The sequence below is a fragment of the Lolium perenne genome, chromosome 5 (assembly GCF_019359855.2).
Source record: "Lolium perenne isolate Kyuss_39 chromosome 5, Kyuss_2.0, whole genome shotgun sequence".
In the NCBI taxonomy this organism is placed as follows: Eukaryota; Viridiplantae; Streptophyta; class Magnoliopsida; order Poales; family Poaceae; genus Lolium; species Lolium perenne.
The window spans coordinates 172,252,986-172,278,958 of NC_067248.2; the positions used below are offsets into that span (position 1 = coordinate 172,252,986).

The following is a 25,973-nucleotide window of genomic DNA, read 5'->3' on the forward strand; positions in this document are numbered from 1 at the left end:
AGGTCTCACGACATGGACGATGACATTCCACCTGCGCCGCCTCCCTATGAGAGTCCGTCAGATCACCGCAAGCTAGCGAATGTGAAGTCACCACGATCCGAAAGAGGTAGAAAGGAAGGAAACAACAGAGTTCAATCAATATATGGCGGAGGAAAGGCGGTAAGGAGGCCCATAAACCCATCGGTGGGCGAAACCTTAGGCGTCCAAAACCACGAGAGCGTCGATCGCACAAAAACCCTAGAGCACCGAGGGAAGCAGATCACGCACCTTGATCTACGACCGAAACCTCGGGTGGGAAGAATGCTATGACACCTGCGGCAAGCTGCAAGGGAGCAAAAACTGGTGTGGGCACGGAGACTGCCCCTGGGTGCCAGACCACATGAAAGGGTATATCGTGTGGAATGACAACTATCAATACTAGCGCTTGAACGCGCCGGTAAACCCTATGGGGCTTTTGATTGCGCCGCCGGTCGGTTGGGGCGAACAAGGGGATCCTGTTGATGGAACGTCCTGCCCTAAGCTGATCTATGGCATAGCATACCTTATGCATAATAGCATTTGGATTACTTCGGGGGTTTACGAAGTGCATAGCATATTGCAATTCGTCAAACATTCTCCTTGTAAGATGATGATGTTTTCTTATACTTTGGAGTTGTATCATGTCTAGAAGATTTAGGCTGCCTGATCATGCAGTCATAAGGCAAGTTTATCCTTGCACATGTCCATTGAAGTACTTTTATTATTAAATCTGTGTCAATGAAACGCCAGAAACCACAAGAATCTACTTAAAGAGTACTATTTGATGTACCACATGAAAACACGGTATTGTGCAAACAAGATTGAGTGGATGAAGGCGAAACAATTCTCTCTTACCGAGTAGGAAGGAATGATGCGACAATGCAAGAAATGACTTCTGGCTCTTGCCCAAAGCAGTAAAATCCGAAGGTCTTGATGTTGCCGTGTGTGAATAAGACTAGTAAAAAGGTGTCGACCCGGTAGTATAAATGCGTTATACAAATAAGCCCTTTTAAAATTAGAAAAATAAAGTCTCCACTGCTACTGACTTTGCGCCTCTGCTTTTGCGTCTCAATCTGCAGTCATCGGTAGTACCAGAGGCCGGTCTTGGAGATGGGGCGCCGGAGGATGGCCAGCCAGAGATGGGGATGGAGGAGTATCGGCCGGAGCAGGAGGGAACCACGCCCCGCCGCTTGCCGGTATCTTGGTGATCTAGGGTTTGCCGTGATGGCGATGTTTCAGGAGTCTTGTACCATGGGATCCGTGGAGGGGGAGGAGCTTGTGCCGGGGAGGTGGTTCTGGTGGCGACACGAGGGAAGTCGGCGGCAAGGTGAGGTGAGCATGGCGGAATAGGGGAGAGAGCGAGCGGAGCAGAGAGAGCGCGAGCGTGCGCGTAGCGAGCAGGGGTGCAGGTCAGGGGCGGATTAGGCCATGAGGGTGGGGTGGAGCTCGGGTTGAGACAACACGAACCATGAGGGCTTTTTTTGCAAAATGTACTGTCCGACTCTTTTTACGGATCGGAGGATGTAGCAGTATCGTGCATATGATACTATTGTATGATGATAGCTCTACAATGCATGGTATTAGTAGTATCATATTTTTCTTGTATTTCAATGCAAAAGTGTGTACAAGATAATTTGACAATTATTTTTCTATTTATACGTGCTATGATACGATATCTACCTATGATACCACAATGACCTCTCTCATCATGAATTATGGTCATGCATGAAATGCATGATACTACCTATATATGGTACCCCATTGTGACTAGTCTAAGTGTGTTCTTTCGCTTTATTTGAGTGTCCCAGCTGAAGAAAAGGGATGATGCAGCTCAAGCCCTATTGTTAGAAATCGGATTTGCACCAGATCATTCAGTAATCAGTATCACTAAGTTTTCTTGCGTTCACCGCCGTTCATACAAATCTAAGTAAAACTTGATGATACACACACCCACGAATCACAAAGCGTACACTATCCAATCTCTCTTATGCCTGCGCTAGACATTTAGTTCGCACCAATCCAACTGGTGCGGGTAATATTCTGGCAGGTGAGACATGTTCCCGAACCTAATAGTAGTATTCCTGCAGATGTGCTTGCGAATAAGATTCCACACGGGAATCGGTATCGTCGTGCTGAGGGTGATGCGCCAGTGGATAGTGTGACGCACAAGCACGAGTAGGTGTTGATGTCGCTAGCTGTGGTGGCGCCACGCCCGGCGCCGGGGCCTCGTAGATCCTGTGTGGCACAGGAGGACGCATCGCCGACATGGCCGGCACCCCGCCGTTGGCGTCGCTGTGGGCAGGCCATGCCGGCGGCTCAAATTTCTTGGATGGCACGGCGGCAGGAGTTGGCGTCTTGTTACAACATGGTGGCACCGGCGCATGAGGAGTCTTCATGGGCGTCTTAGGCGCCGGCGACAACTCATGAGGAGGCACCAAATCGGACGGTGGTGCATAAGCTGACGCCTGTGTAGTAGGCGGCGGCGCCGCTACCACGTGCGGTGGTGGCTGCATCGGCGGCGGTGGATGTTGTGGCGCCGGCTGCTTCTTTGAAAAATTATCATCACCGTGCTGGTCAGGGTCTTTGGCCTCGCCGCAGCAGTTCCAGTGGTTGTTGTCGCAGGAGAAGCTAAAATATGGGCATGCAGACATGCTCGACCACTGTCTCTGTGTCTCTATCCACCTATCTTGCAGATTTCTGTACCTGACTACAGGTTCACAGCTGGGATTATATAGGGAACTAGGTAGATGGTCATCTGGCTTAGTAGACAGCAGCGAGTAGCCCACCCTCGATGTTAAGCATTAGTATAGTGTGTACGATCAGCGTGTTTTGGATTTACATTGACTTGACCGAATGTAAGGGGTCGGTCACTTTGGCGAAGGATCAGATTCCATCCCACTCCAACTTACTGTGGTCTCGCCTAATCATGCAATGTATCCTTATCCAATGGATCAATGGAGTCTTAGTTAACATTCTATATCAAGAGTTCAGGACTGCAATCAGCAATGTAGCTATGCAACGGCTATTCCAGTAATGATTGTTCCCAAAAAACAGTTATATTCCCAACAGTCGAAGAATGAGACATTGTTTTATGCGAAAAGATGCTACAGTATGATAACATAATACTCCTGATATAGAATGCCCGCCCGGCAAAACAGTCACTGGTGGAAAAACAGGCTTCGGGTGAGCCCCATAAGTCGCGATGCTGCAGGATCCGCGACAAATGGTACCTTTAGTCGCGGTTCGGGAGGAGAACCGCGACCAAAGGCCTGGGCCCAGGGCGCTCGGTGGCCAGCCGGTGCACGTGGGGGGTCTTTAGTCGCGGTTGGCCAGGCCACCCGCGACTAAAGGTGCCCGAAGGCCTTTAGTCGCGGTTGGCCAGGCCAACCGGGACTAAAGCCCCTCCCCTATATATACCCATCCAGCAGCCAACACTTAGCCATTTGGTGCCATTCTCTTCACAAGCTCACAAGTGGGTGTTAGGTTTGCTTTTGGTTCCTCTTATGCACATAAGGTGTTTGATGAAATGCCCCAAGAGCATGAAACAAACATGATATGAAGTGTTGGAGCCACACTTGAGCTTTCTCATTTATTTTTTCCTCCTCGATCGCGGTTAGCAACTTGAACCTTTGATGTGTCGTTGATAAAATGTGCATGTGTGTGTAGTTCATTGTTTAATTTATATTGTTTGTAGCTAGTTAGTTTAACAAATGCATGATGGTTAATTATATATTTTATATTATAATAATGCAGATGAATCGACAATGGATGTACGGTAACCGACTCTCCGGCGAGTTCAGTGCGGGTTTGAAAGATTTCCTCGTAGTGGCTAATGCGAACAAGCAGGAGGGTTTTGTTATCTGTCCATGTGTTAAATGTAAGAATCAGAAGGGTTACTCTTCCTCAAGAGATGTTCACATGCACCTGCTTCGGCACGGTTTCATGCCAAGCTATAATTGTTGGACCAAGCATGGAGAAAGAGGGGTTATAATGGAAGAAGATGAAGAAGGGGATGATTTCATCGATGAAAGCTATCTTGCTCATTTCGGTGATACTTTCATGGAGGATGCTGAAGGTGAAGGGGAAGGTGAAGGGGAAGGTGAAGAAGAGGCACGTGATGATCCCGTTGATGATCTTGGTCGGACCATTGCTGATGCACGGAGACGCTGCGAAACTGAAAAAGAGAGGGAGAATTTGGATCGCATGTTAGAGGATCACAGAAGGCGCTGTACCCGGATGCGATGATGGTCTGAAAAAGCTGGGCTGCACACTGGATTTGCTGAGATGGAAGGCACGGGCAGGTGTAGCTGACTCGGCATTTGAAAACTTGCTGAAAATGTTGAAGAATATGTTTCCAAAGAATAACGAGTTGCCCGCCACTACGTACGAAGCAAAGAAGGTTGTCTGCCCTCTAGGTTTAGAGGTTACGAAGATACATGCATGCATCAACGTTGCATCCTCTACCGCGGTGAATACGAGAATTTGAATGAATGCCCGGTATGCACCGCATTGCGTTATAAGATCGAGGCGATGACCCTGGTGACGATGTTGAGGGCCGAAACCCGGGAAGAGGGTTCCCGCCAAGGTGATGTGGTATGCTCCTATAATACCACGGTTGAAACGTCTGTTCGGGAACAAAGAGCATGCCAAGTTGTTGCGATGGCACAAAGAGGACCGTAAGTCGGACGGGGAGTTGAGACACCCCGCAGATGGAACGCAATGGAGAAAGATCGACAGAGAGTTCAAAGATTTTGCAGCTGACGCAAGGAACATAAGATTTGGTCTAAGTACGGATGGCATGAATCCTTTTGGCGAGCGAGCTCCAGCCATAGTACCTGGCCCGTGACTCTATGCATCTACAACCTTCCTCCTTGGTTGTGCATGAAGCGGAAGTTCATTATGATGCCGTGCTCATCCAAGGTCCGAAGCAACCCGGCAACGACATCGATGTGTACCTAAGGCCATTAGTTGATGAACTTTTACAGCTGTGGGGCAGACCTGGTGTCCGTGTGTGGGATGAGCACAAAGAAGAGGAATTTGACCTACGAGCGTTGCTTTTCGTAACCATCAACGATTGGCCTGCTCTTAGTAACCTTTCGGGACTGTCAAATAAGGGATACAATGCATGCACGCACCGCTTACATGAGACTGAAAGTGTACATTTGCCAAATTGTAAGAAGAACGTGTACCTTGGGCATCGTCGATTTCTTCCGAAAGGTCATCCAAGAAGAAAGAAAGGCAAGCATTACAACGGCAAGGCAGATCACCGGCCGAAGCCTGCGGGAACACTGCTTGGTGCCGAGGTATTTGATATGGTCAAGGGTTTGAAAGTCATCTTTGGAAAGGGTCCTGGCGGACAATCGGTTCCGAAGGGAGCTGACGGGCACGTAGCCATGTGGAAGAAGAAATCTATATTCGGGAGCTAGAATATTGGAAAGTCCTAGAAGTCCGCTCTGCAATCGACGTGATGCACGTTACGAAGAATATTTGCGTGAACATCCTAAGCTTCTTGGGCGTGTATGGGAAGTCAAATGATACAAAGGAAGCACGGCAGGACCAGCAAAGTTTGAAAGACCACGATGACCGGCATCCGGAACGGTTTCAAGGTCGTGCCAGCTACGCTACGACCAAAGAAGAGAAGGTCATCTTTTTTGAATGCCCGAGCGGTATGAAGGTCCCGTCAGGATTCTCGTCCAATATAAAGGGAATAATAAACATGGCGGAGAAAAAGTTCCAAAACCTGAAGTCTCACGACCGCCACGTGATTATGACGCAATTGCTTCCGATTGCTTTGAGGGCTCCTGCCGGAAAATGTTCGATTGCCCATTGTGAAGCTATGTGCATTCCTCAATGCAATCTCTCGAAGGTAATCAATCCAGAAGTTCTACCACGATTCTGAACGATGTGATCCAATGTCTTGTCGGTTTCGAGTTGGTGTTCCCGCCATCCTTCTTCAATATTATGACGCACCTCCTGGTTCACCTAGTCGATGAGATTTCCATTCTCGGTCCCGTATTTCTACACAATATGTTCCCCTTCGAGAGGTTCATGGGAGTATTAAAGAAATATGTTCGTAACCGTGCTAGGCCGAAGGAAGCATCGCCAAGGGCTATGGAAATGAGGAGGTAATTGAGTTTTGTGTTGACTTTGTTCCTGACCTTAAGCCGATTGGTCTTCCTCAATCGCGGCACGAGGGGAGACTAAGTGGAAAAGGCACGATCGGAAGGAAATCAATGATATGTATGGACGGCCATTCTCCGATGAAGCACACCACACGCTTCGACCAATTCCAGCTTGGTTGCTCCGTACTTTGAGAAACACAAGAATATTTTACGCTCGGACAACCCTGGGAAGCCTGAATCCTGGATTAGGAAGGCCCACATGGAGACTTTCGGCAGTTGGTTGAGAAAACATTTAATGAGTGACAATAAGGTTGTAGATCAGCTGTACATGTTGGCCAAGACACCATCTTCGACTATAACGACTTTCCAAGGGTACGAGATAAATGGGAATACATTTTACACGATCGCCCAAGATAAAAAGAGCACCAACCAAAACAGTGGTGTCCGCTTTGATGCAGCAACCGAGAATGGGCAAAAGGTCACATATTATGGTTACATAGAGGAGATATGGGAACTTGACTATGGACCCTCCTTTAGGGTCCCTTTGTTCCGGTGCAAATGGTTCAAGCTAACAGGAGGTGGGGTAAAGGTGGACCAGCAATACGGAATGACAATGGTGGATTTCAACAATCTTGGTTATCTTGACGAACCATTCGTCCTAGCGAAAGATGTCGCTCAGGTTTTCTATGTGAAGGACATGAGTAGCAAATCGAGGAAACGGAAAGATAAGAAAACGATCAGTACATCATGCGATGATCCAAAGCGCCACATTGTTCTTTCAGGGAAAAGAAACATCGTGGGAGTGGAGGACAAGACAGACATGTCAGAAGATTATAATATGTTTGCTGAAATTCCGCCCTTCAAAGTGAACACCGACCCAAGCATTAAGTTAAATGATGAGGATGCTCCATGGATACGGCACAATCGTAAGCAAGCAGGGACACAAGGGAAGAAATGATGTGTAATAATTTATTGTACCAAACTTTGTTGAATGAATCATGTGAATTATATTACCCGTGATGTGTTTGGTGTCCATTTTCGAATGATTCAATTGACTCGAGATAGCACTGATGATACATGAAATTTGGAGTGACTAAGTCATACTCCTTCATACAGGAAATTTGGAGTGACTAAGTCATACTCCTGCATACATGAAATTTGGAGTGATTTAGTCATACTCCTGCCTAGGCGTATAATATGCATACTCGTAGTCTTCATAGCCGCCGCCGTTGTACTGGTAGTCGTCGCCTTCTAAGTTGCCGGCGTCGTCGTCGCTCGTCGTCATTGTCGTCGGGCGGCGCTCGTGGCTCGAATCGAGGGTAGCGCAGCGGGGATATCGCCGGCCGTGATGTAGTCCATGACGCTCTGCAGAGTCCGGCCGTACCACCATAGCCGACGGCCGGCCTCGTGGAAGTTTCCAGGAGGCAGACCGTCCTCCTCATACCTGGCGAGCGCCCTCTCACGCCGATTGATGAAGAAGGCGTCCCAAGTATGCTGGTTATCGGGATGCCAGCGGGGATTCATCCGCTGCTCCGGCGTGAGGTCGAGGTAGTAGTGGTTCGTGATGGCCGCCGGCGCGCGGTACACGAGGGATGGGAGGGACCGGCACGCCGCCGGCGCTGGGCTCCGGCCGGCAGGGACGCGGTAGCCCGGTGGGCAAGGGTAGTTCGAGGCGCAAAGCTCCTCCACTCCGGTAGGTTAGAGTGGGTGCGGTGGAAGCCATGAGAGAGTGATGAGAGATTGTAGAGATGTGATGCTGGCCAAGCCGGGCTACCTATATGTAGTGACAAATGGCGGGAAAAATGGGAGCGGGAAGACAGGAGGCGGGAAGAAAGAGGCGGGGAGAAAGTGGCGGGAAACAATTGGCGGGAAGAAAGAGGCGGGAAGACAGGGAAGAAATGGCGGGAAGACGAGGAGGGAAGAGGGGGTCGGCGGAAAGAGGCGGGAAGAGGGGGCCAACGAACTTTTGAATTGAATTAGTTTTATTTTTATGAATTTTTGATAATTTGTATTTTTAAATTTTTGAATTGAATTAGTTTTATTTTTCTGAATTTTTTGATATATTATTTGTATTTTTAAGATTTTGAATTGAATTAGTTTTATTTTTATGAATTTTTTGATATATTATATGTATTTTAAACATTTTGAATTGAATTAGTTTTATTTTTATGAATTTTTTGATATATTATATGTATTTTTAACATATTGAATTGAATTAGTTTTATTTTTCTTAATTTTTTGATATATTATTTGTATTTTTAACATATTGAAATGAATTAGTTTTATTTTTCTGATTTTTTTGATATATAATTTGTATTTTTAAAATTTTGAATTGAATTAGTTTTATTTTTCTGATTTTTTTGATATATTATTTGTATTTTTCACATTTAGAAATGAATTCGTTTTATTTTTCTGAATTTGTTGATATATTATTTTGTATTTTTCACATTAAGAAATGAATTAGTTTTACTTTAGTATTTTACAAATGGAAATAATTTCGAAAAAAGGCCTTTAGTCGCGGTTGGCCTGGCCAACCGCGACTAAAGCTCATTTCCAGCGGGAACCGCAAAATGGGGCGAAAATTGGGCTTTAGTCGCGGTTGGGGACACCAACCGCGACTAAAGGGTGACCTTTAGTCGCGGTTGGTGTCCCCAACCGCGACTAAAGCCCCGTGAGTATAAATATCACCCTCGCCGCCTTCACTTCATCTTCTTCGCCATTTCTCTCGAAGACGCCGAAGGCTGCCGCCGCGCCGATCGTCGCCGCATCTCCTCCCTCGTCTCCTCCGCTGCCGACAGTGCCGCCGCCGAACACATCCGCCGCCGCCCGTACGTGCTCTCTGCCGTCCGCGCGCATCCGTCGCGCGCCGTCGCCGTAGTCGCCTCGGCCCGCGCGCGTCGTCGCATCCGTCGCGCCGCCGCCCGTGTACGTCGTCGCGTTGCGGCCGCGCCGCCCTCGCCCGCCGCCGCGCTGCCGGCCCTCGCCGCCGCCCGCACCTCCGCGCGCCGCCTAGCCGCGCCGCGCGCGTTCTGAGAGAGGAGATCGAGAGGGAGAGCGCGCGTGAGGAGAGAAGGCCGGCCGGCCCTTTTTTTTGTTTTTGTTTTGTTTTTTCATATGAACTCACAATTTGTTAATCAAAATTGACTTAAAATTTTGTAAACTTAAAAATTTGAAAACTTAAATTTTTGAAAAATGTAAAATTTCGAAAACTTAAAATAGTGCTAATTAAGTAACTTTAATTTAAAATAGTTCTATAATATATAGCTAGGGCACCGACCCGCGTGTATACGGAGGGGGCGGCGAGGGCGGCGCATCGCCGCCCCCCTCGCCGCCCCCTCCGTATATGTGCGGGGTTTTTTTTTGTTCGCAGCGAGGGGGCGGCGCCACCGCCACCGCCGCCCCCCTTTCGCCACCGCCACCGTGCCGGTCTCTCTCTCACCGTTCGTGCTCCTCGCCGCCCTCCTCCTCTCCCCTTCCCGCGCGCCGCCGGCCGGCCCTCTCTCTCTCACCGCGCACCCCTTTCGCCACCGCCACCCTTTCTCCACCGCCCCCCTTTCGCCACCGCCACCGCCCCCCTTCTTCACTTAATTAATTTGTTTTGACTACATGTTTTCAGGACTGACATATGGCGGACGATAGAGCTGACCCGATTCTGGACAACTATGATCCGGACGCTGAAGACCATATGTTCGGCATCATAAAAGGCGATATTCCATTTGTGCCGACCGGAGAAGAAGAAGATGATATCTCTTCTTATCTGAACCTTGAGGGTGAAGATGAAGGGCATGGTCAGCAAGATGGTGCCGAAGGAACGTCGATAAACGACGATCTTCAATTGGAAGTAGCAACCACCTCCGGCGCCGAGGTATATATATATACATATTGAGCGTCTGGTGATACAACTAACTGATTTGAATAAATGTGTGTGTACTAACGCGCGACTCTCTTTCTTATTTTAGCCCTCGGCCGGATCGTCGAAAAAATCGAGTACGTCGTCAAAGCGTGGCGCAACCAAGACGATGAAAGCAGGAGAAACATGCACCATCGATGTTGTCGACGAAGAAACCGGCAAAGCCGCTGGAGCCCAGCAAGAACGCCACCAAGTTTGTCAGCCAATGCGGAGCCGTTGTTAGAGACAACGTCTCGATCACCCGCCAGGAGTGGAATGAGCCAAAGAAGGCACGTGTTGGTTTCACTTTTGTCGATAAGAGAGAAAAAAAAGATTGCTTCAACAAGCTTATGGAACATTTCGTTCTACCTCCGGAATACCGCAAATACGATGAGGAGGGTAACAAGATTGCGGAAAACAAGAAGAGGCGCAAGCTAGTCAAACAGTTCGCTCTTTCTAGGATGGCCAACGCATTCCGGAAATACAAGCAAAATCTAGCCCATGACTTTGTCAACCAGGGCAAGACTCCGGATTTCAAAGGACACTCTGAGAAACTGCACCATGAATGGACAGACAATTTGTGAAGCAAAAGAAATCGGAGCAGTTCCTTGAACTATCGAAAAAAAATAAGGAAAATGCGGCCAAGAAGGAGTACAATCATAAAATGGGGCCAGGAGGGTATCGCTTTTGGCAGCCTAAGTGGGAGAAGATGGAGAACGAGCTGAGGGCGCGAGGAATCCGTCCAGTACGGAGGGATGGGACCCAAGGGCCAAAAGCTGGTGGTACGGGCATGGGGGATCGCTGAACCGGAGACAGGGGAGTGTGTTTATCGGGGCAAAATAATTACACCCACCCAAAAGCTTATTGAGGCAATGAGGGAGGCTCAAGAGGGGAGGATCAGGTTCAACGAGAGAACGACGCCACGACAAAAGCCCTCGGGAATCCTGAACACGGAGGACGTATACGAGGCATGGGGCCCATTCCGTGGAAAATAGGGTTCCCCGAACGATGACCCGTACGGTTCTGAAGCCGTAAGAGAAAGATGGATCGGGATGCAGATGTTGTGGCGAAGTTGGTAACGGAAATGGATGTGATGAAGAAAACCGTGAGTGTACTAGTCGCCGAAAGAGATGCAGCTCGGGCGCAGCATCTTGAAGATCATCCAATGGATCTCGGAAGCCAGCAGAGAAGAAGCAGCGTGGCTTCCACGGAGGCCTCACCGGCTGGTGCACCGACGATAGAAATTACTGCACCGGAGCCTGCGGTGGTCGAAATTACTGCACCGGAGCCTCCTCGCTACCCCGTGGACGATATAAAGGAGATGAAAGCATGTCATCCGTATTATCCTATCGGGAACATGTCCATGAAGGTAGCCATCGGCAGTGCTTTACCACTGGAGCACTCCACCACAACAACCCCATTCAAGATGGCTATGCTCGTGTGACGGTGGAGGAGATAGTCCAAGGGTTTGAGAACCTGGACATTGACATTGCTACACATGAAGGGGTGAAAAGACTTGGAGATGTCAAGCGCCAGTTCATTCTATGGCAGAAGAAATTTATCAAGTTTCCAGGCGAGGCGCCAACAAGTCCACCCCCGTACGGTGGTGGTGGTGGCGGTGGCGGTGACGGTGGCGGTGGCGGTGGCGGTGACGGTGGCGGTGGCGGTGACGGTGGCGGTGGTGCTTCACCTAATACACCTCATTCACGTCAGCCCACGCCGCCGCCCCCGGTCCTCGTCCGGCGGGTGATCGGACACCGGTACCGCCCCCAATCCACCTCCGGCGAAGAAGCGAAGCAGTCTGGGTTATTAACCCGGACCCTTACGTACCTAAGAAAACAAAGGTACCGGAGGTATCACTGAAGCCTCTCCCCACGAGGCCTTGGGAAAGTAGTGCCGAGGAAGTCGAGGCGGGCGCGGCTGCTGATTTAGAGAAATGGAAGGCGAGCGTCAAGAGGAAAATAGAGGGCGAGCCCAAGCCAGTATATTCTGACAAGGAAAAGCAGTGGGCTAAGTCATTTTTGAACACACCGTCCCAAGCCGCGAAGAATCTGCCTGACGACTATTTACGTGAACTTCGTAGGCAAGCACTCGCGTTCAAGAACAGGAAAGAGTTGGCGGAGAAGAAAGCCGTGAAGGACGAGGCCGAGTCAAAATTAGAAAGGGGGAAAGAAGTTGCCCAGCTCGGGGAACAAAGTAAACAATCGATCGCCCGCTCATAGTGCAAGCCGCCGATCCGGATGCCCCGATATCATAGCAGCTGCGGCAGCACATGGATTGACCGTAACGAGTGCCGAGAGAACAAGCGGCCGAGTTAGGTATCACTCTTCGTGCCTTTGCTAGGCCTTGATGAGGCGCCAATGAAGGACGTAGTATTTACATATGTGAAGAATGGCCCTCTCGTCGAGCCTGCGCAGAAGGGGATCCACCTCGACAAATGCGAGGTCTGCTAAATTGGTACAAGGGTTACATAAAACATAAAAACGCCACCGACACGATCTATGCGGAAGTTAGATATGAGCATCACTTCAAACATGACGGGGTACAAATTCCTCTGAGGGAAATGTTCCAGCTGTTAAAACTTCGCTACCTCGACCAATCTAACATCGGTTGCTACGTTACGTAAGTGATTTATTAATTTCTACCCCATCTCGTTCATTGCCTGCACTTGTCCTAACTATCTTGTTGTGTACGCTATTATGCGAGAATGAAGAAGCGGGAAATGCGAATAAGGAACATCCATGATGTTGGGTTCATTGACCCACACATCGTTAATTCACATGTGTTAGAACACCACCCCGCCGACGTGGAGGATGACCTGTGGCGGTTTATTAGAAAACAGCAACAGAAAAGTGATATTCTATTTCCTTACCATTTTGGGTGAGTGTTTCTGTCTTGAGCACATTCTCTTTTGTTTACTCCATGCATGGTATGTGGCTAATCGATGAGTTATGCATGACTGTGCATGTATCGTGTCCGCAGGTTCCACTCGGATTCTTATGGTAATTAAAGTTCAGACCTCCTCGGTTCTCGTCCACGACTCTCTGTATATGGTTCCGGAGCTTTGTGTCTACATGAGAAAAATGTTGCAAAAGTAATTATTTTCATTCATTTGCGCTCTATATCGATCGGCCTATTTCGTTCATCATTTCCTAATATCAAGTAACTAATTAATAACTCTCTTGCTTATTTAATTTTCTTTGCCTCGTAGGGTTTGGAGACGGTTCGTAGATACCAAGGTCGGTGAATTCAAAAAAGAGCTATCTTTTAAAATGGCAGTGCGGACGACTGGGGATACTCAGCCACCGGGGACCAATCTATGTGGATACTATGTTTGTGAGAGGATCCGGAGATACTGCAATGAGCGGGACCAGACGTGTGAGAACAACATCCTGAGGAATAACCTCCGGAAGACGCTTAGTCCAGAAGCTCGCTTCCGACCACTTCAAGAGGAACTAGCTGGATGGTTGGCGAGGGAAGTCATCGATCCTAGAGGAGAACACTATTACGATGACGTAGAACTTTATATGCACCAGAATTTGTAACTAACTTGTTCAAAATTGTATATGGTCATCCGATATTGAATATATATTGTATATGGTGATCCGATATTGAATATATATTGTATATTCCTCTTGAATTCTTTTTGGTTCTAATTTCAAATTTGTTTGAAATTGTACATTCATATGCATGTATGTATACAGTACCGTAGAATATGTGAAACTCCTTCAAAATTAAAACCCAAAAGAAATAAAACAATACAAATTAAAAAGAAACCAGATTTAGGGGGAGGGGGGCTAAAACCCTAAACCCTGCGGAGGCCTTTAGTCGCGGTTGGCCAGAAGAACCGCGACTAAAGGTCCTCCGCCCTGGCGCTCGCCTGCGGCCCACGTGGACGGGCCTTTAGTCGCGGTTCGTAAGGAACCGCGACTAAAGGGGGGGCCTTTAGTCGCGCTGCTTTGGTCGCGGTTGGGCCACCGCGACTAATGGCAGTTGCCAACCGCGACCAAAGCCCTTTTTTCCACCAGTGAGTATGAATCAGCAGTGTTTTTGTTAGGCAAATGCCCCGGCATCTCCGACACCCATCCTCATCTCTAGCAAGTTCCAACACCGAGTACTGAAAACGGATCTTTGCGTGCTGTTTCCCCTGTCTGTCAAGTGTCAAAAATCAGGGTACTCAACAAAGAACCGATGTGTCATGTACCAAAGAAGAAACACACGACAAAGACACAACACACGACGAAAGCAATCTTTGCGAGTGCCAACTCTTGGCTAAGAACTAACACACGGCAAAATCATAAAGTACATTCGGCAAGAAAAGGATGACAAAGGTGGTCTTTGCCGAGTGTCATAACTTGACACTCCGCAAGGGCAGGTGCCACGTGGCTTCTCAGAGGGGATGGAAGGTGTCTTTGAGCACGTAGAGCAAGGATCTACCAGGATCGCATGTCACCACCACAAGCCCACAACAGGAAAAGGAGGCGGGAAAGAAAGGAAAGTGATAAGCAATTTTTTAAACACACGTACTCGAGCGAACTGTAAATTCAAAAAATACTTCTAAATATATTAATATATTCCCTTTATAAAAAATACACTATGAAAGTTCCATTTTCTCCCTCTCTTTTGTGTAAGTCACATATGATTGTATTATTTTTAAAATTTTGCAATATTATGTTTCAAGCTAATATGTTCTTGCATGGTTTCTTTTAGAAAATTCTAACACCTACTAATACGACTTTTTGGACGTGGTTTGAAAATCGGGATCATGAATGTGTAGGTATGGGGAAGGGTGTGATAGATTCTAGAACTTTGTTTGGACTTTGAGGGTTCTACGATATTTGTAGAATATTAGGATAGAAAACTTAGGAACAACCAATAAACGAACACTAATGTTAAATCACGTCTCTCGCAGATACATCAAAATGTGTATTGCAAAATTTTGTGAAGTGCCTGCGCTGCTTTTCAACACAAATAACCACACGAATTTATATACATCAAGACACAAGCTAATACATAAACATAGATCAGCACATGAGTTCATACATTAAGCATAGCCTGTTTCAGAACCTAGATAAAACTTATAAATATGGCCACTGGGATACTTCACCCCGGGGCCATCTGGGAGTCTTTACCGTCACTTAAACCGGATATTATTCACCGATATGATGAAAATATTTTTTAGACAGGCCATTAATTACTAATTATTGCAAAGTTCTGCAAATCTCTTTGTTATTTATATCTACGCGGAGGAAATCAAGGCTAATTAATGAATAAATGCAAGATGGGAATAGCACCAAGTCAGCCAGACTTTGGAGACAATGAGCACCCACTTTAATGACCTACGGTATGGCCATACCCGCCCGTACGGAATGACCGTACGGCTCGTCGGTGGACTTGCCTTGTAAAACTGGGTATTTATTGTCAATGACCCCAGGTCACCAGAGAGTCGCAACATAGAGAAAAACACGAGTCGTCTGCCACAAGTCAGCTCGCCTTCTCTAGTGAATCTCTCTTGACACCACCATCGACTACATCGCCATCCATCATCACCATTTCCCCCCTCATATAGTTCGTACTATTGATTCCATCACGACTGGTGACACTGTAAAAATATATACTATTTGTCTATTCAATAATTCCAATAGAATGTTTACGATTGTTGATCCAGCCATTTGTGAGTAGTTCTCGCGGGCTGAGGGCCGATGCCTATCCTCAGAGAAATAAGTGAATATATTTTATCTACGGGATATTGTGTACTATGTTAATCATGATTCATCTATTGTCGAGTCTGCAAAGATTTGCATGGTATTAAGGTGAAAGAGGTAGTAGTTGCATGAACCCGATGCTTATGCTAGGTGAGAGTGTGTATGTAGGTCGGTATTGTGATTGCTATTCATGGATTCAAGGTGACACATATCTTAATCATTTGTTGGTTTATGTTAATTATTATGATGCCTTGCAGTGCTTGGAGGTCTTAGTTGAATAATCGATCCATAGTGTTTGCTATGAGAAGCCTATGGTTATATTAGGACGCATCATCCACTATACTTGTTAATCTATATTATGCATACGACACATGTGTTTTTCATTTTATCTTTGTATCCCATATGTTTATTTCACAGCTGCAGGTGAAACCTTGGCCTATCTCCATCCATCGATACATAAACAAAAAAAAGGGTAATCATTGGTCTGGTGAAAGATAACTAAAGGAAGTCTCCAAGTTTTGTTCAAGTGATTTTATCCCAAAAGCATTCTTCCCAAGGATTTTATAAACCTAGATCTATAGGGAAAATGCAATAATAGTACTATCTGATAATCCGGGACGAAGGTATTGACGCAGCGGTGTCTGCGACCTCACTTGGTTCAGTCGTTGTGGTAAAACATGAAGAACTACTAGAGGTACTCCTCGCGGACCTCCGCCTCGCAAGACCCTATCGTGAGGGATTAGAGATGGCTCTCTTCTAACAACTCCCGGTGCAGATCCTCCTCATGATGCCACTTTGCACGGTTCGTCATGTCGGTCATAAGGTGTGCGAAGGAGAGGGCATATGCCAACATCCTCCTCCACCGTTCAGTTTTGGTGACACCCCCGGCGTGTCATAATCCTTAGAGATCAGCAGTTGCAGAGTGCCAGGCGACGGCCACCATGGGCACACGCGGTGGGAAGGCCACTTCCTAGGCATTCGAAGCACACGAGCCCTCCCTGGCATAGTGAGGAAGACGAAGGTCCCTGATACGTCTCCAACGGGTATCTATAATTTCTGATGTTCCATGCTTGTTTTATGACAATACTTACGTGTTTTGCTCGCACTTTATAATGTTTTATGCGTTTTCCGGAACTAACCTATTAATAAGATGCCACAGTGCCAGTTCCTGTTTTTTGCTATTTTTGGTTCCAGAAAGGCTGTTCGGGCAATATTCTCGGAATTCGACGAAACAAAGACCAAACATTATAATTCACCGAGACGGACCAGGACACCGAAGGGGAGTCAGAGGGGAGGCCTGGGCCCCCCACACCATAGGGCCGCGTGGGCAGGCCCCTGGCCGCGCCGGCCTATGGGGAGGGCGCCCTGGTGCCCCTCCTGCGCCGCCTCTTCGCCTATATAAGCCCTTTCGACCTAAAAACGCAAGAAGAATTGACGAAACTCCAGAAAGACTCCAGGGGCGCCGCCGCCATCGCGAAACTCCAATTCGGGGGACAGAAGTCTCTGTTCCGGCACCCTACAGGGACGGGGAAGTGCCCCCGGAAGCCATCTCCATCAAAGCCACCGCCTCCATCATGCTCCGTGAGTAGTTTCCCCATGGACTACGGGTTCTAGCAGTAGCTAGTTGGTACTCTCTATCCCATGTACTCCAATACAATGATCTCATGAGCTGCCTTACATGATTGAGATCCATCTGATGTAATCGGTGTTGTGTTTGTTGGGATCCGATGGATGATACATTATGATTAGTCTATCTATAAAGTTTGTGAAGTTATTGTTGCTGCAATCTTGTTATGCTTAATGCTTGTCACTAGGGCCCGAGTGGCATGATCTTAGATTTAAGCTCTATAATTATTGCTTAGATTGTATCTACAAGTTGTTTGCACATATTGCTGTCCGGAACCCGAGGCCCCAAAGTGACAGATATTGGGACAACCGGAGGGGAAGGCTGTGATATGAGGATCACATGTTTTCACCAAGTGTTAATGCTTTGCTCCGGTGCTCTATTAAAAGGAGTACCTTAATTGCCAGTAGATTCCCTTGAGGCCCGGCTGCCACCGGCTGGTTGGACAAAAGATGTTGTGCAAGTTTCTCATTGCGAGCACGTACGACTATATATGGAAAACATGCCTACATAATTAATAATCTTGATGTTCTGTCTTAATGCTATTTCAATCCTATCAATTGCCCAACTGTAATTTGTTCACCCAACACTTGTCACTTGTTATAGGAGAGTTACCACTAGTGTAGATCGCTGGGAACCCCGGTCCATCTCTCATCATCATATATTCGTTCTATACGTCATTGGTGTAGGATAACATTGCATAGAAAACAAAAAATTTCCTACCGCGAACACGCAATCCAAGCCAAGATGCAATCTAGAAGACGGTAGCAACGAGGGGATATCGAGTCTCACCCTTGAAGAGATTCCAAAGCCTACAAGATGAGGCTCTTGTTGCTGCGGTAGACGTTCACTTGCCGCTTGCAAAAGCACGTAGAAGATCTTGATCACGATCGCTTCCGGCGCCACGAACGGGCAGCACCTCCGTACTCGGTCACACGTTCGGTTGTTGATGAAGACGACGTCCACCTCCCGTTCCAGCGGGCAGCGGAAGTAGTAGCTCCTCTTGAATCCGACAGCACGACGGCTTGGTGTCGGTGGCGGTGGAGAACTCCGGCGGAGCTTCGCTAAAGCTACGCGGGAGATATGGAGGAGAGGGGGGCGGCTAGGGTTTGGGAGGGGGTGGCCGGCCACTTCAATGGGGCGGCCAGCTTGTGGTCTTGGGGTGGCCGGCCCCCTCCCTTGGCCCCTCATTATATAGGTGGAACTTCAAGTGTTGGACTCCAAGTCTTCGAATAAGACCCGAAACCAAAACCTTCCATATGAAAAGGAAACCTACCTAGGGTGGGAATCCCACTTGGGGTGGGATTCCCCCCTTCCATATGGGGGGGGTGGCCGGCCCCCTAAGGGGGAGTCCACTTGGGACTCCTCCCCCACTAGAGTTGGCCGGCCATGGAGGTGGAGTCCCACCGGGACTCCACCTTCCTTGGTGGTTTCTTCCGGACTTTTCTAGAACCTTCTAGAACCTTCCATAGAACCTTCCGCATCATTTTAATTCACATAAAATGACATCCTATATATGAATCTTATTCTCCGGACCATTCCGGAACTCCTCGTGATGTCCGGGATCTCATCCGGGACTCCGAACAAATATTCGAACTCCATTCCATATTCAAGTTCTACCATTTCAACATCCAACTTTAAGTGTGTCACCCTACGGTTCGTGAACTATGCGGACATGGTTGAGTACTCACTCCGACCAATAACCAATAGCGGGATCTGGAGATCCATAATGGCTCCCACATATTCAACGATGACTTTAGTGATCGAATGAACCATTCACATACAATACCAATTCCCTTTGTCACGCGATATTTTACTTGTCCGAGGTTTGATCTTCGGTATCACTCTATACCTTGTTCAACCTCGTCTCCTGACAAGTACTCTTTACTCGTACCGTGGTATGTGGTCTCTTATGAACTCATTCATATGCTTGCAAGATATTAGACGACATTCCACCGAGAGGGCCCAGAGTATATCTATCCGTCATCGGGATGGACAAATCCCACTGTTGATCCATATGCCTCAACTCATACTTTCCGGATACTTAATCCCACCTTTATAACCACCCATTTACGCAGTGGCGTTTGGTGTAATCAAAGTACCTTTCCAGTATAAGTGATTTACATGATCTCATGGTCATAAGGACTAGGTAACTATGTATCGAAAGCTTATAGCAAATAACTTAATGACGAGATCTTATGCTACGCTTAATTGGGTGTGTCCATTACATCATTCATACAATGATATAACCTTGTTATTAATAACATCCAATGTTCATGATTATGAAACTAATCATCCATTAATCAACAAGCTAGTTAAGAGGCATACTAGGGACTTCTTTGTTGTCTACATATCACACATGTACTATTGTTTCGGTTAATACAATTATAGCATGATATATAAACATTTATCATAAACATAAAGATATAAATAATAACCACTTTATTATTGCCTCTAGGGCATATCTCCTTCAGTCTCCCACTTGCACTAGAGTCAATAATCTAGATTACATTGTAATATACCTAACACCCATGGCATTCTGGTGTTGGTCATGTTTTGCCCTAGGGAGAGCTTTAGTCAACGGATCTGCTACATTCAGATCAGTGTGTACTTTGCAAATCTTTACTTCTCCATCTTCGATGTACTCGCGAATCGAGTGGTAACGCAGCTTGATATGCTTCAGCCTCTTGTGTGACCTTGGCTCTTGTGCATTGGCGATGGCACCCATGTTATCACAGTAAATGATTAATGGGTCCAATGCACTAGGAACCACACCGAGCTCTACAATGAACCTCTTCATCCATACCGCTTCTGATGAAGCCTCCGAAGCCGCTATGTACTCGATTCTCGTTGAAGACTTCGCCACCGTGCACTGCTTCGAGCTTGCCCAGCTTACTGCAGCACCATTCAATATAAACACGTACCCAGACTGTGACTTAGAGTCATCAGGATCAGTGTTCCAACTTGCATCGGTGTAACCACTTACAACGAGCTCTTGGTCACCTCCATAACAAAGAAACATATCCTTAGTTCTTTTCAAGTACTTCAGGATATTCTTGACCGCTGTCCAGTGTTCCATTCCTGGATCACTTTGATATCTGCTAGTCAAACTAACAACATGTGCTATATCCGGTCTAGTACATAGCATGGCATACATGATAGATCCTACTGCCGAGGCATAGGGGATATTACTCATCCTTTCTCTTTCTTCTGCCGTAGCCGGTCCTTGAGTCTTACTCAAGACCTTGCCTGGTAACATAGGTAAGAACCCTTTCTTACTTTCGTCCATTCTAAACTTCTTTAGAATCTTATCCAGATATGTACTCTGTGATAGCCCTATTAGGCATCTTGATCTATCTCTATAAATCTTGATGCCTAATATATACGATGCTTCACCAAGGTCTTTCATTGAAAAACTATTATTCAAATAACTTTTAACACTGCTTAATAGTTCTATATCATTCCCGATCAATAATATGTCATCTACATATAATATCAGGAATGCTACAGAGCTCCCACTCACTTTCTTGTAAATACAGGCCTCTCCATGACACTGTATAAACCCGAAGTCTTTGATCACCTTATCAAAGCGTCGGTTCCAACTTCTTGATGCTTGCTTCAGTCCATAGATTGAACGCTGAAGTTTGCATACTTTGTCAGCATTTTTAGGATCGACAAAACCTTTGGGTTGTACCATATACAACTCTTCCTCAATATCTCCATTAAGGAACGCCGTTTTGACATCCATTTGCCAAATCTCATAATCGAAAAATGCAGCTATTGCTAACAAAATCCTCACAGATTTTAGCTTCGCTACAGGTGAGAAAGTCTCATCGTAGTCAACTCCTTGAATTTGTCGGAAACCCTTTGCGACAAGTCGAGCTTTATAGACAGTAATATTACCATCAGCATCTGTTTTTCTCTTGAAGATCCATTTATTCTCGACAGCCTTTCGGCTATCAGGTAAGTCTACCAAAGTCCATACTTTGTTATCATACATGGATCCCATTTCGGATTTCATGGCTTCTTGCCATTTGTTGGAATCTGGGCTCATCATCGCTTCTTCATACATCGCAGGGTCCTCATCATTGTTATCCACAATCATGACATTTAGACAAGGATCATACCAATCAGGAGTGGTACGCTCCCTTGTCGATCTGCGAGGTTCAGTAGTTTCCTCGTTCGAAGTTTCATGATCATTATCATTAGCTTCCTCTGTTGCCGGTGTAGGCGATGCAGTACAACTTCGATGCTTGCGCTACTCTGATCAACGAGTATAGATTCATCAATCTCATCGAGTTCTACTTTTCTTCCAGTCACTTCTTTAGTGAGAAATTCTTTCTCAAGAAAGGTTCCGTTCTTAGCAATAAAGATTTTGCCTTCGGACTTGTGATAGAAAGTGTACCCTATAGTTTCCTTAGGGTATCCTATGAAGACGCATTTCTCCGCTTTGGGTTCTAGCTTGTCCGGTTGTAACTTCTTTACATAGGCTTCGCAACCCCAAACTTTCAGGAACGATAGCTTAGGTTTCTTATTAAACCATAATTCATACGGTGTCGTTTCTACGGATTTTGATGGTGCTCTATTTAAAGTGAATGCGGCTGTCTCTAATGCATAACTCCAAAATGATAACGGCAAATCAGTAAGAGACATCATAGAACGAACCATATCTAAGAGAGTTCGATTACGACGTTCGGACACACCGTTTCGTTGAGGTGTTCCCGGCGGTGTCAATTGTGAAAGTATTCCGCATTTCTTTAAATGCATGCCAAACTCATAACTCAGATATTCACCTCCACGATCAGATCGTAGAAATTTAATCTTCTTGTTACGTTGATTTTCTACTTCACTTTGGAATTCCTTAAACTTCTCGAAAGTTTCGGATTTATGTTTCATGAAATAGATATACCCATATCTACTCAGATCATCTGTGAAGGTTAGAACATAACGATAACCACCGCGCGATGCTACGCTCATTGGTCCGCACACATCGGTATGTATGATTTCCAATAAGTCAGGTAGCTCGCTCCATCATACCGTAAAATGGAGTCTTAGTCATTTTTCCCATTAGACATGCTTCACATCTATCAAGTGACTCAAAGTCAAGTGATTCAAGTAATCCATCAGTATGGAGTTTCTTCATGCGTTTCACTCCAATATGACCAAGACGACAGTGCCACATATAAGTAGAATTATCATTCAATTTAATTCGCTTAGCATCAATGTTATGTATATGCGTATCACTACTATCGAGATCTAACAGAAATAAGCCATTCTTTTGTGGTGCTCGACCATAAAATATATTATTCATAAAAATAGAACAACCATTATTCTCAGACTTGAATGAATAACCGTCTTGCATTAAACAAGATCCAGATATAATGTTCATGCTCAACGCGGGTACAAAATAACAATTATTTAGGCTTAAAACTAATCCCGAAGGTAGATGTAGAGGAAGTGTGCCGACAGCGATCACATCGACTTTGGATCCATTTCCAACGCGCATCATCACTTCATCTTTCAGTAGTCTTCGTTTATTCTTTAGTTCCTGTTTCGAGTTACAAATATGAGCAACCGAACCAGTATCAAATACCCAGGTACTAGAACGAGAACCAGTGAGATAAACATCTATAACATGTATATCAGATATACCTTCTTTCTTTTTCTTGACAAGGCCGCTCTTCAGATCAGCTAGATACTTGGAGAAATTACGCTTCCAGTGTCCCTTCTCCTTGCAGTAATAGCACTCAGCATCAGGCTTAGGGCCGTTCTTAGGTTTCATAGGAGGCGTGGCAGCTTTCTTGCCACCCTTCTTGAATTTTCCCTTAGACTTGCCCTGTTTCTTGAAACTGGTGGTCTTGTTGACCATCAACACTTGGTGCTCTTTCTTGATCTCAATCTCAGCAGCTTTTACCATGCCAAAGAGTTCAGGTAACTCCTTGTTCATGTTCTGCATATTGTAGTTCATCACAAAGTTCTTGTAACTTGGTGGCAGTGATTGAAGGACACGATTAATCCCCAGTCTGTTAGGAATTACTATTCCCAAGTCACTGAGTTTCTTCGCATGCCCGGTCATGGCGAGCATGTGCTCACTAACGGAGCTGCCTTCTTCCATCATACAGCTGAAGAAATGTTTCGATGCTTCATAGCATTCCACGGCCGCATGAGTCTCGAATATAGCTTTCAGCTCATTCATCAACTCATGAGGATCGTGGTGCTCAAAACGTTTTTGAAGATCGGATTCCAGACTGCACAGGATGGCACACTGAACTTGAGAGTACCGAGTTTTCCGAGTCTCGTAAACAGCTTTTACTTCATCGGTTTCAGTTTCTGCAGGAGGGTCACCTAGCGGTGCATCAAGCACATATTGCAGATTTCCGCCAGAGAGGAAGATCCTCACATAACGGAACTAGTCGGTGAAGTTGCTACCGTTGCTCTTAAGTTTTTCTTTCTCTAGGAACTGGTTAAAATTGATTGGGGACGCCATCTCTACAACATATATTTGCAAAAGTTTAGACTAAGTTTATGACAAATTGAGTTCAAATTTTAATTCAACATAATTAAAAACTAGGTGAACTCCCACTCAAAACAATATCCCTCGCATTGTCTTAGTGATCACACGAACCAAATCCACCGCACCTATGTCCGATCATCACGAGACAAGGTGTGATTTCAATGGCGAACATTCAAAGTGTTCATCATATCAACCATATGATTCATGCTCTACCTTTCGGTATCACGTGTTCCGAGACCATGTCTGTACATGCTAGGCTCGTCAAGGCCACCTTAGTATCCGCATGTGCAAAACTGTCTTGCACCCGTTGTATGCACTTGTTGATTCTATCACACCCGATCATCACGAGATGCTTCGAAACGACAAGTCTTGGCAACGGTGCTACTAAGGATGAACACTTTATTATCTTGAGATTTTAGTGAGGGATCATCTTATAATGCTACCGTCGCGATCTAAGCAAAATAAGATGCATAACAGGATTAACATCACATGCAGTTCATATGTGATATGATATGGCCCTTTTGTCTTTGCGCCTTTGATCTTCATCTCCAAAGCACGGACATGATCTCCATCATCTTCGGGCATGATCTCCATCATCGTTGGCGTAGCGTCAAGGTCAATGGTGCCGTCTTCATGATTGTCCTCCATGTAGCAACTATTACAACTACTTTGAAATACTACTCAACATGAAATTTAAAGACAACCATAAGGCTCCTGCCGGTTGCCACAATACAATAATGATCATCTCATACATATTCATCATCACATTATGGCCATATCACATCACCAAACCCTGCAAAAACAAGTTAGACGTCTCTAATTTGGTTTGCATATTTTATGTGGTTGAGGGTTTTCGAGAGAGATCTAATCTACCTACGAACATGAACCACAACGTTGATACTAATGTTTTCAATAGAAGAGTAAATTGAATCTTCACTATAGTAGGAGAGACAGACACCCGCAAAGCCTCTTATGCAATACAAGTTGCATGTCGAACGAGGAACAAGTCTCATGAACGCGGTCATGTAAAGTTAGTCCGAGCCGCTTCATCCCACTATGCCACGAAGATGCAAAGTACTCAAACTAAAGATAACAAGAGCATCAACGCCCACAAACTATTGTGTTCTACTCGTGCAACCATCTATGCATAGACACGGCTCTGATACCACTGTAGGATAACGTTGCATAGAAAACAAAAAATTTCCTACCGCGAACACGCAATCCAAGCCAAGATGCAATCTAGAAGACGGTAGCAACGAGGGGATATCGAGTCTCACCCTTGAAGAGATTCCAAAGCCTACAAGATGAGGCTCTTGTTGCTGCGGTAGACGTTCACTTGCCGCTTGCAAAAGCGCGTAGAAGATCTTGATCACGATCGCTTCCGGCGCCACGAACGGGCAGACCTCCGTACTCGGTCACACGTTCGGTTGTTGATGAAGACGACGTTCACCTCCCATTCCAGCGGGAAGCGGAAGTAGTAGCTCCTCTTGAATCCGACAGCACGACGGCGTGGTGTTGGTGGCGGTGGAGAACTCCGGCGGAGCTTCGCTAAAGCTACGCGGGAGATATGGAGGAGAGGGGGGCGGCTAGGGTTTGGGAGGGGGTGGCCGGCCGGCCACTTCAATGGGGCGGCCAGCTTGTGGTCTTGGGGTGGCCGGCCCCCTCCCTTGGCCCCTCATTATATAGGTGGAACCCCAAGTGTTGGACTCCAAGTCTTCGAATAAGACCCGAAACCAAAACCTTCCATATGAAAAGGAAACCTACCTAGGGTGGGAATCCCACTTGGGGTGGGATTCCCCCCTTCCATATGGGGGGGTGGCCGGCCCCCTAAGGGGGAGTCCACTTGGGACTCCTCCCCCACTAGAGTTGGCCGGCCATGGAGGTGGAGTCCCACCGGGACTCCACCTTCCTTGGTGGTTTCTTCCGGACTTTTCTAGAACCTTCCATAGAACCTTCCGCATCATTTTAATTCACATAAAATGACATCCTATATATGAATCTTATTCTCCGGACCATTCCGGAACTCCTCGTGATGTCCGGGATCTCATCCGGGACTCCGAACAAATATTAGAACTCCATTCCATATTCAAGTTCTACCATT

At 46.4% G+C, this 25,973-nt stretch overlaps 1 protein-coding gene across 1 annotated transcript; it reads right to left on the reverse strand.

Annotated features, from left to right (window-relative positions):
• Positions 1-1,667: 1,667 nt before the first annotated feature.
• Positions 1,668-2,773, reverse strand: LOC127298004 (uncharacterized). Its single transcript, XM_051328013.2, has one exon. It carries the CDS (start codon positions 2,667-2,669, stop codon positions 2,085-2,087), a length of 585 nt encoding a protein of 194 aa, XP_051183973.1. The 5' UTR covers positions 2,670-2,773; the 3' UTR covers positions 1,668-2,084.
• Between the last annotated feature and the right edge of the window lie 23,200 nt (positions 2,774-25,973).

Coding starts and splice junctions, on each gene's coding strand:
- LOC127298004 (XM_051328013.2), bottom strand. CDS start 2,669: ATGTCTGCATGCCCATATTTTAGCTTCTCCTGCGACAACAACCACTGG.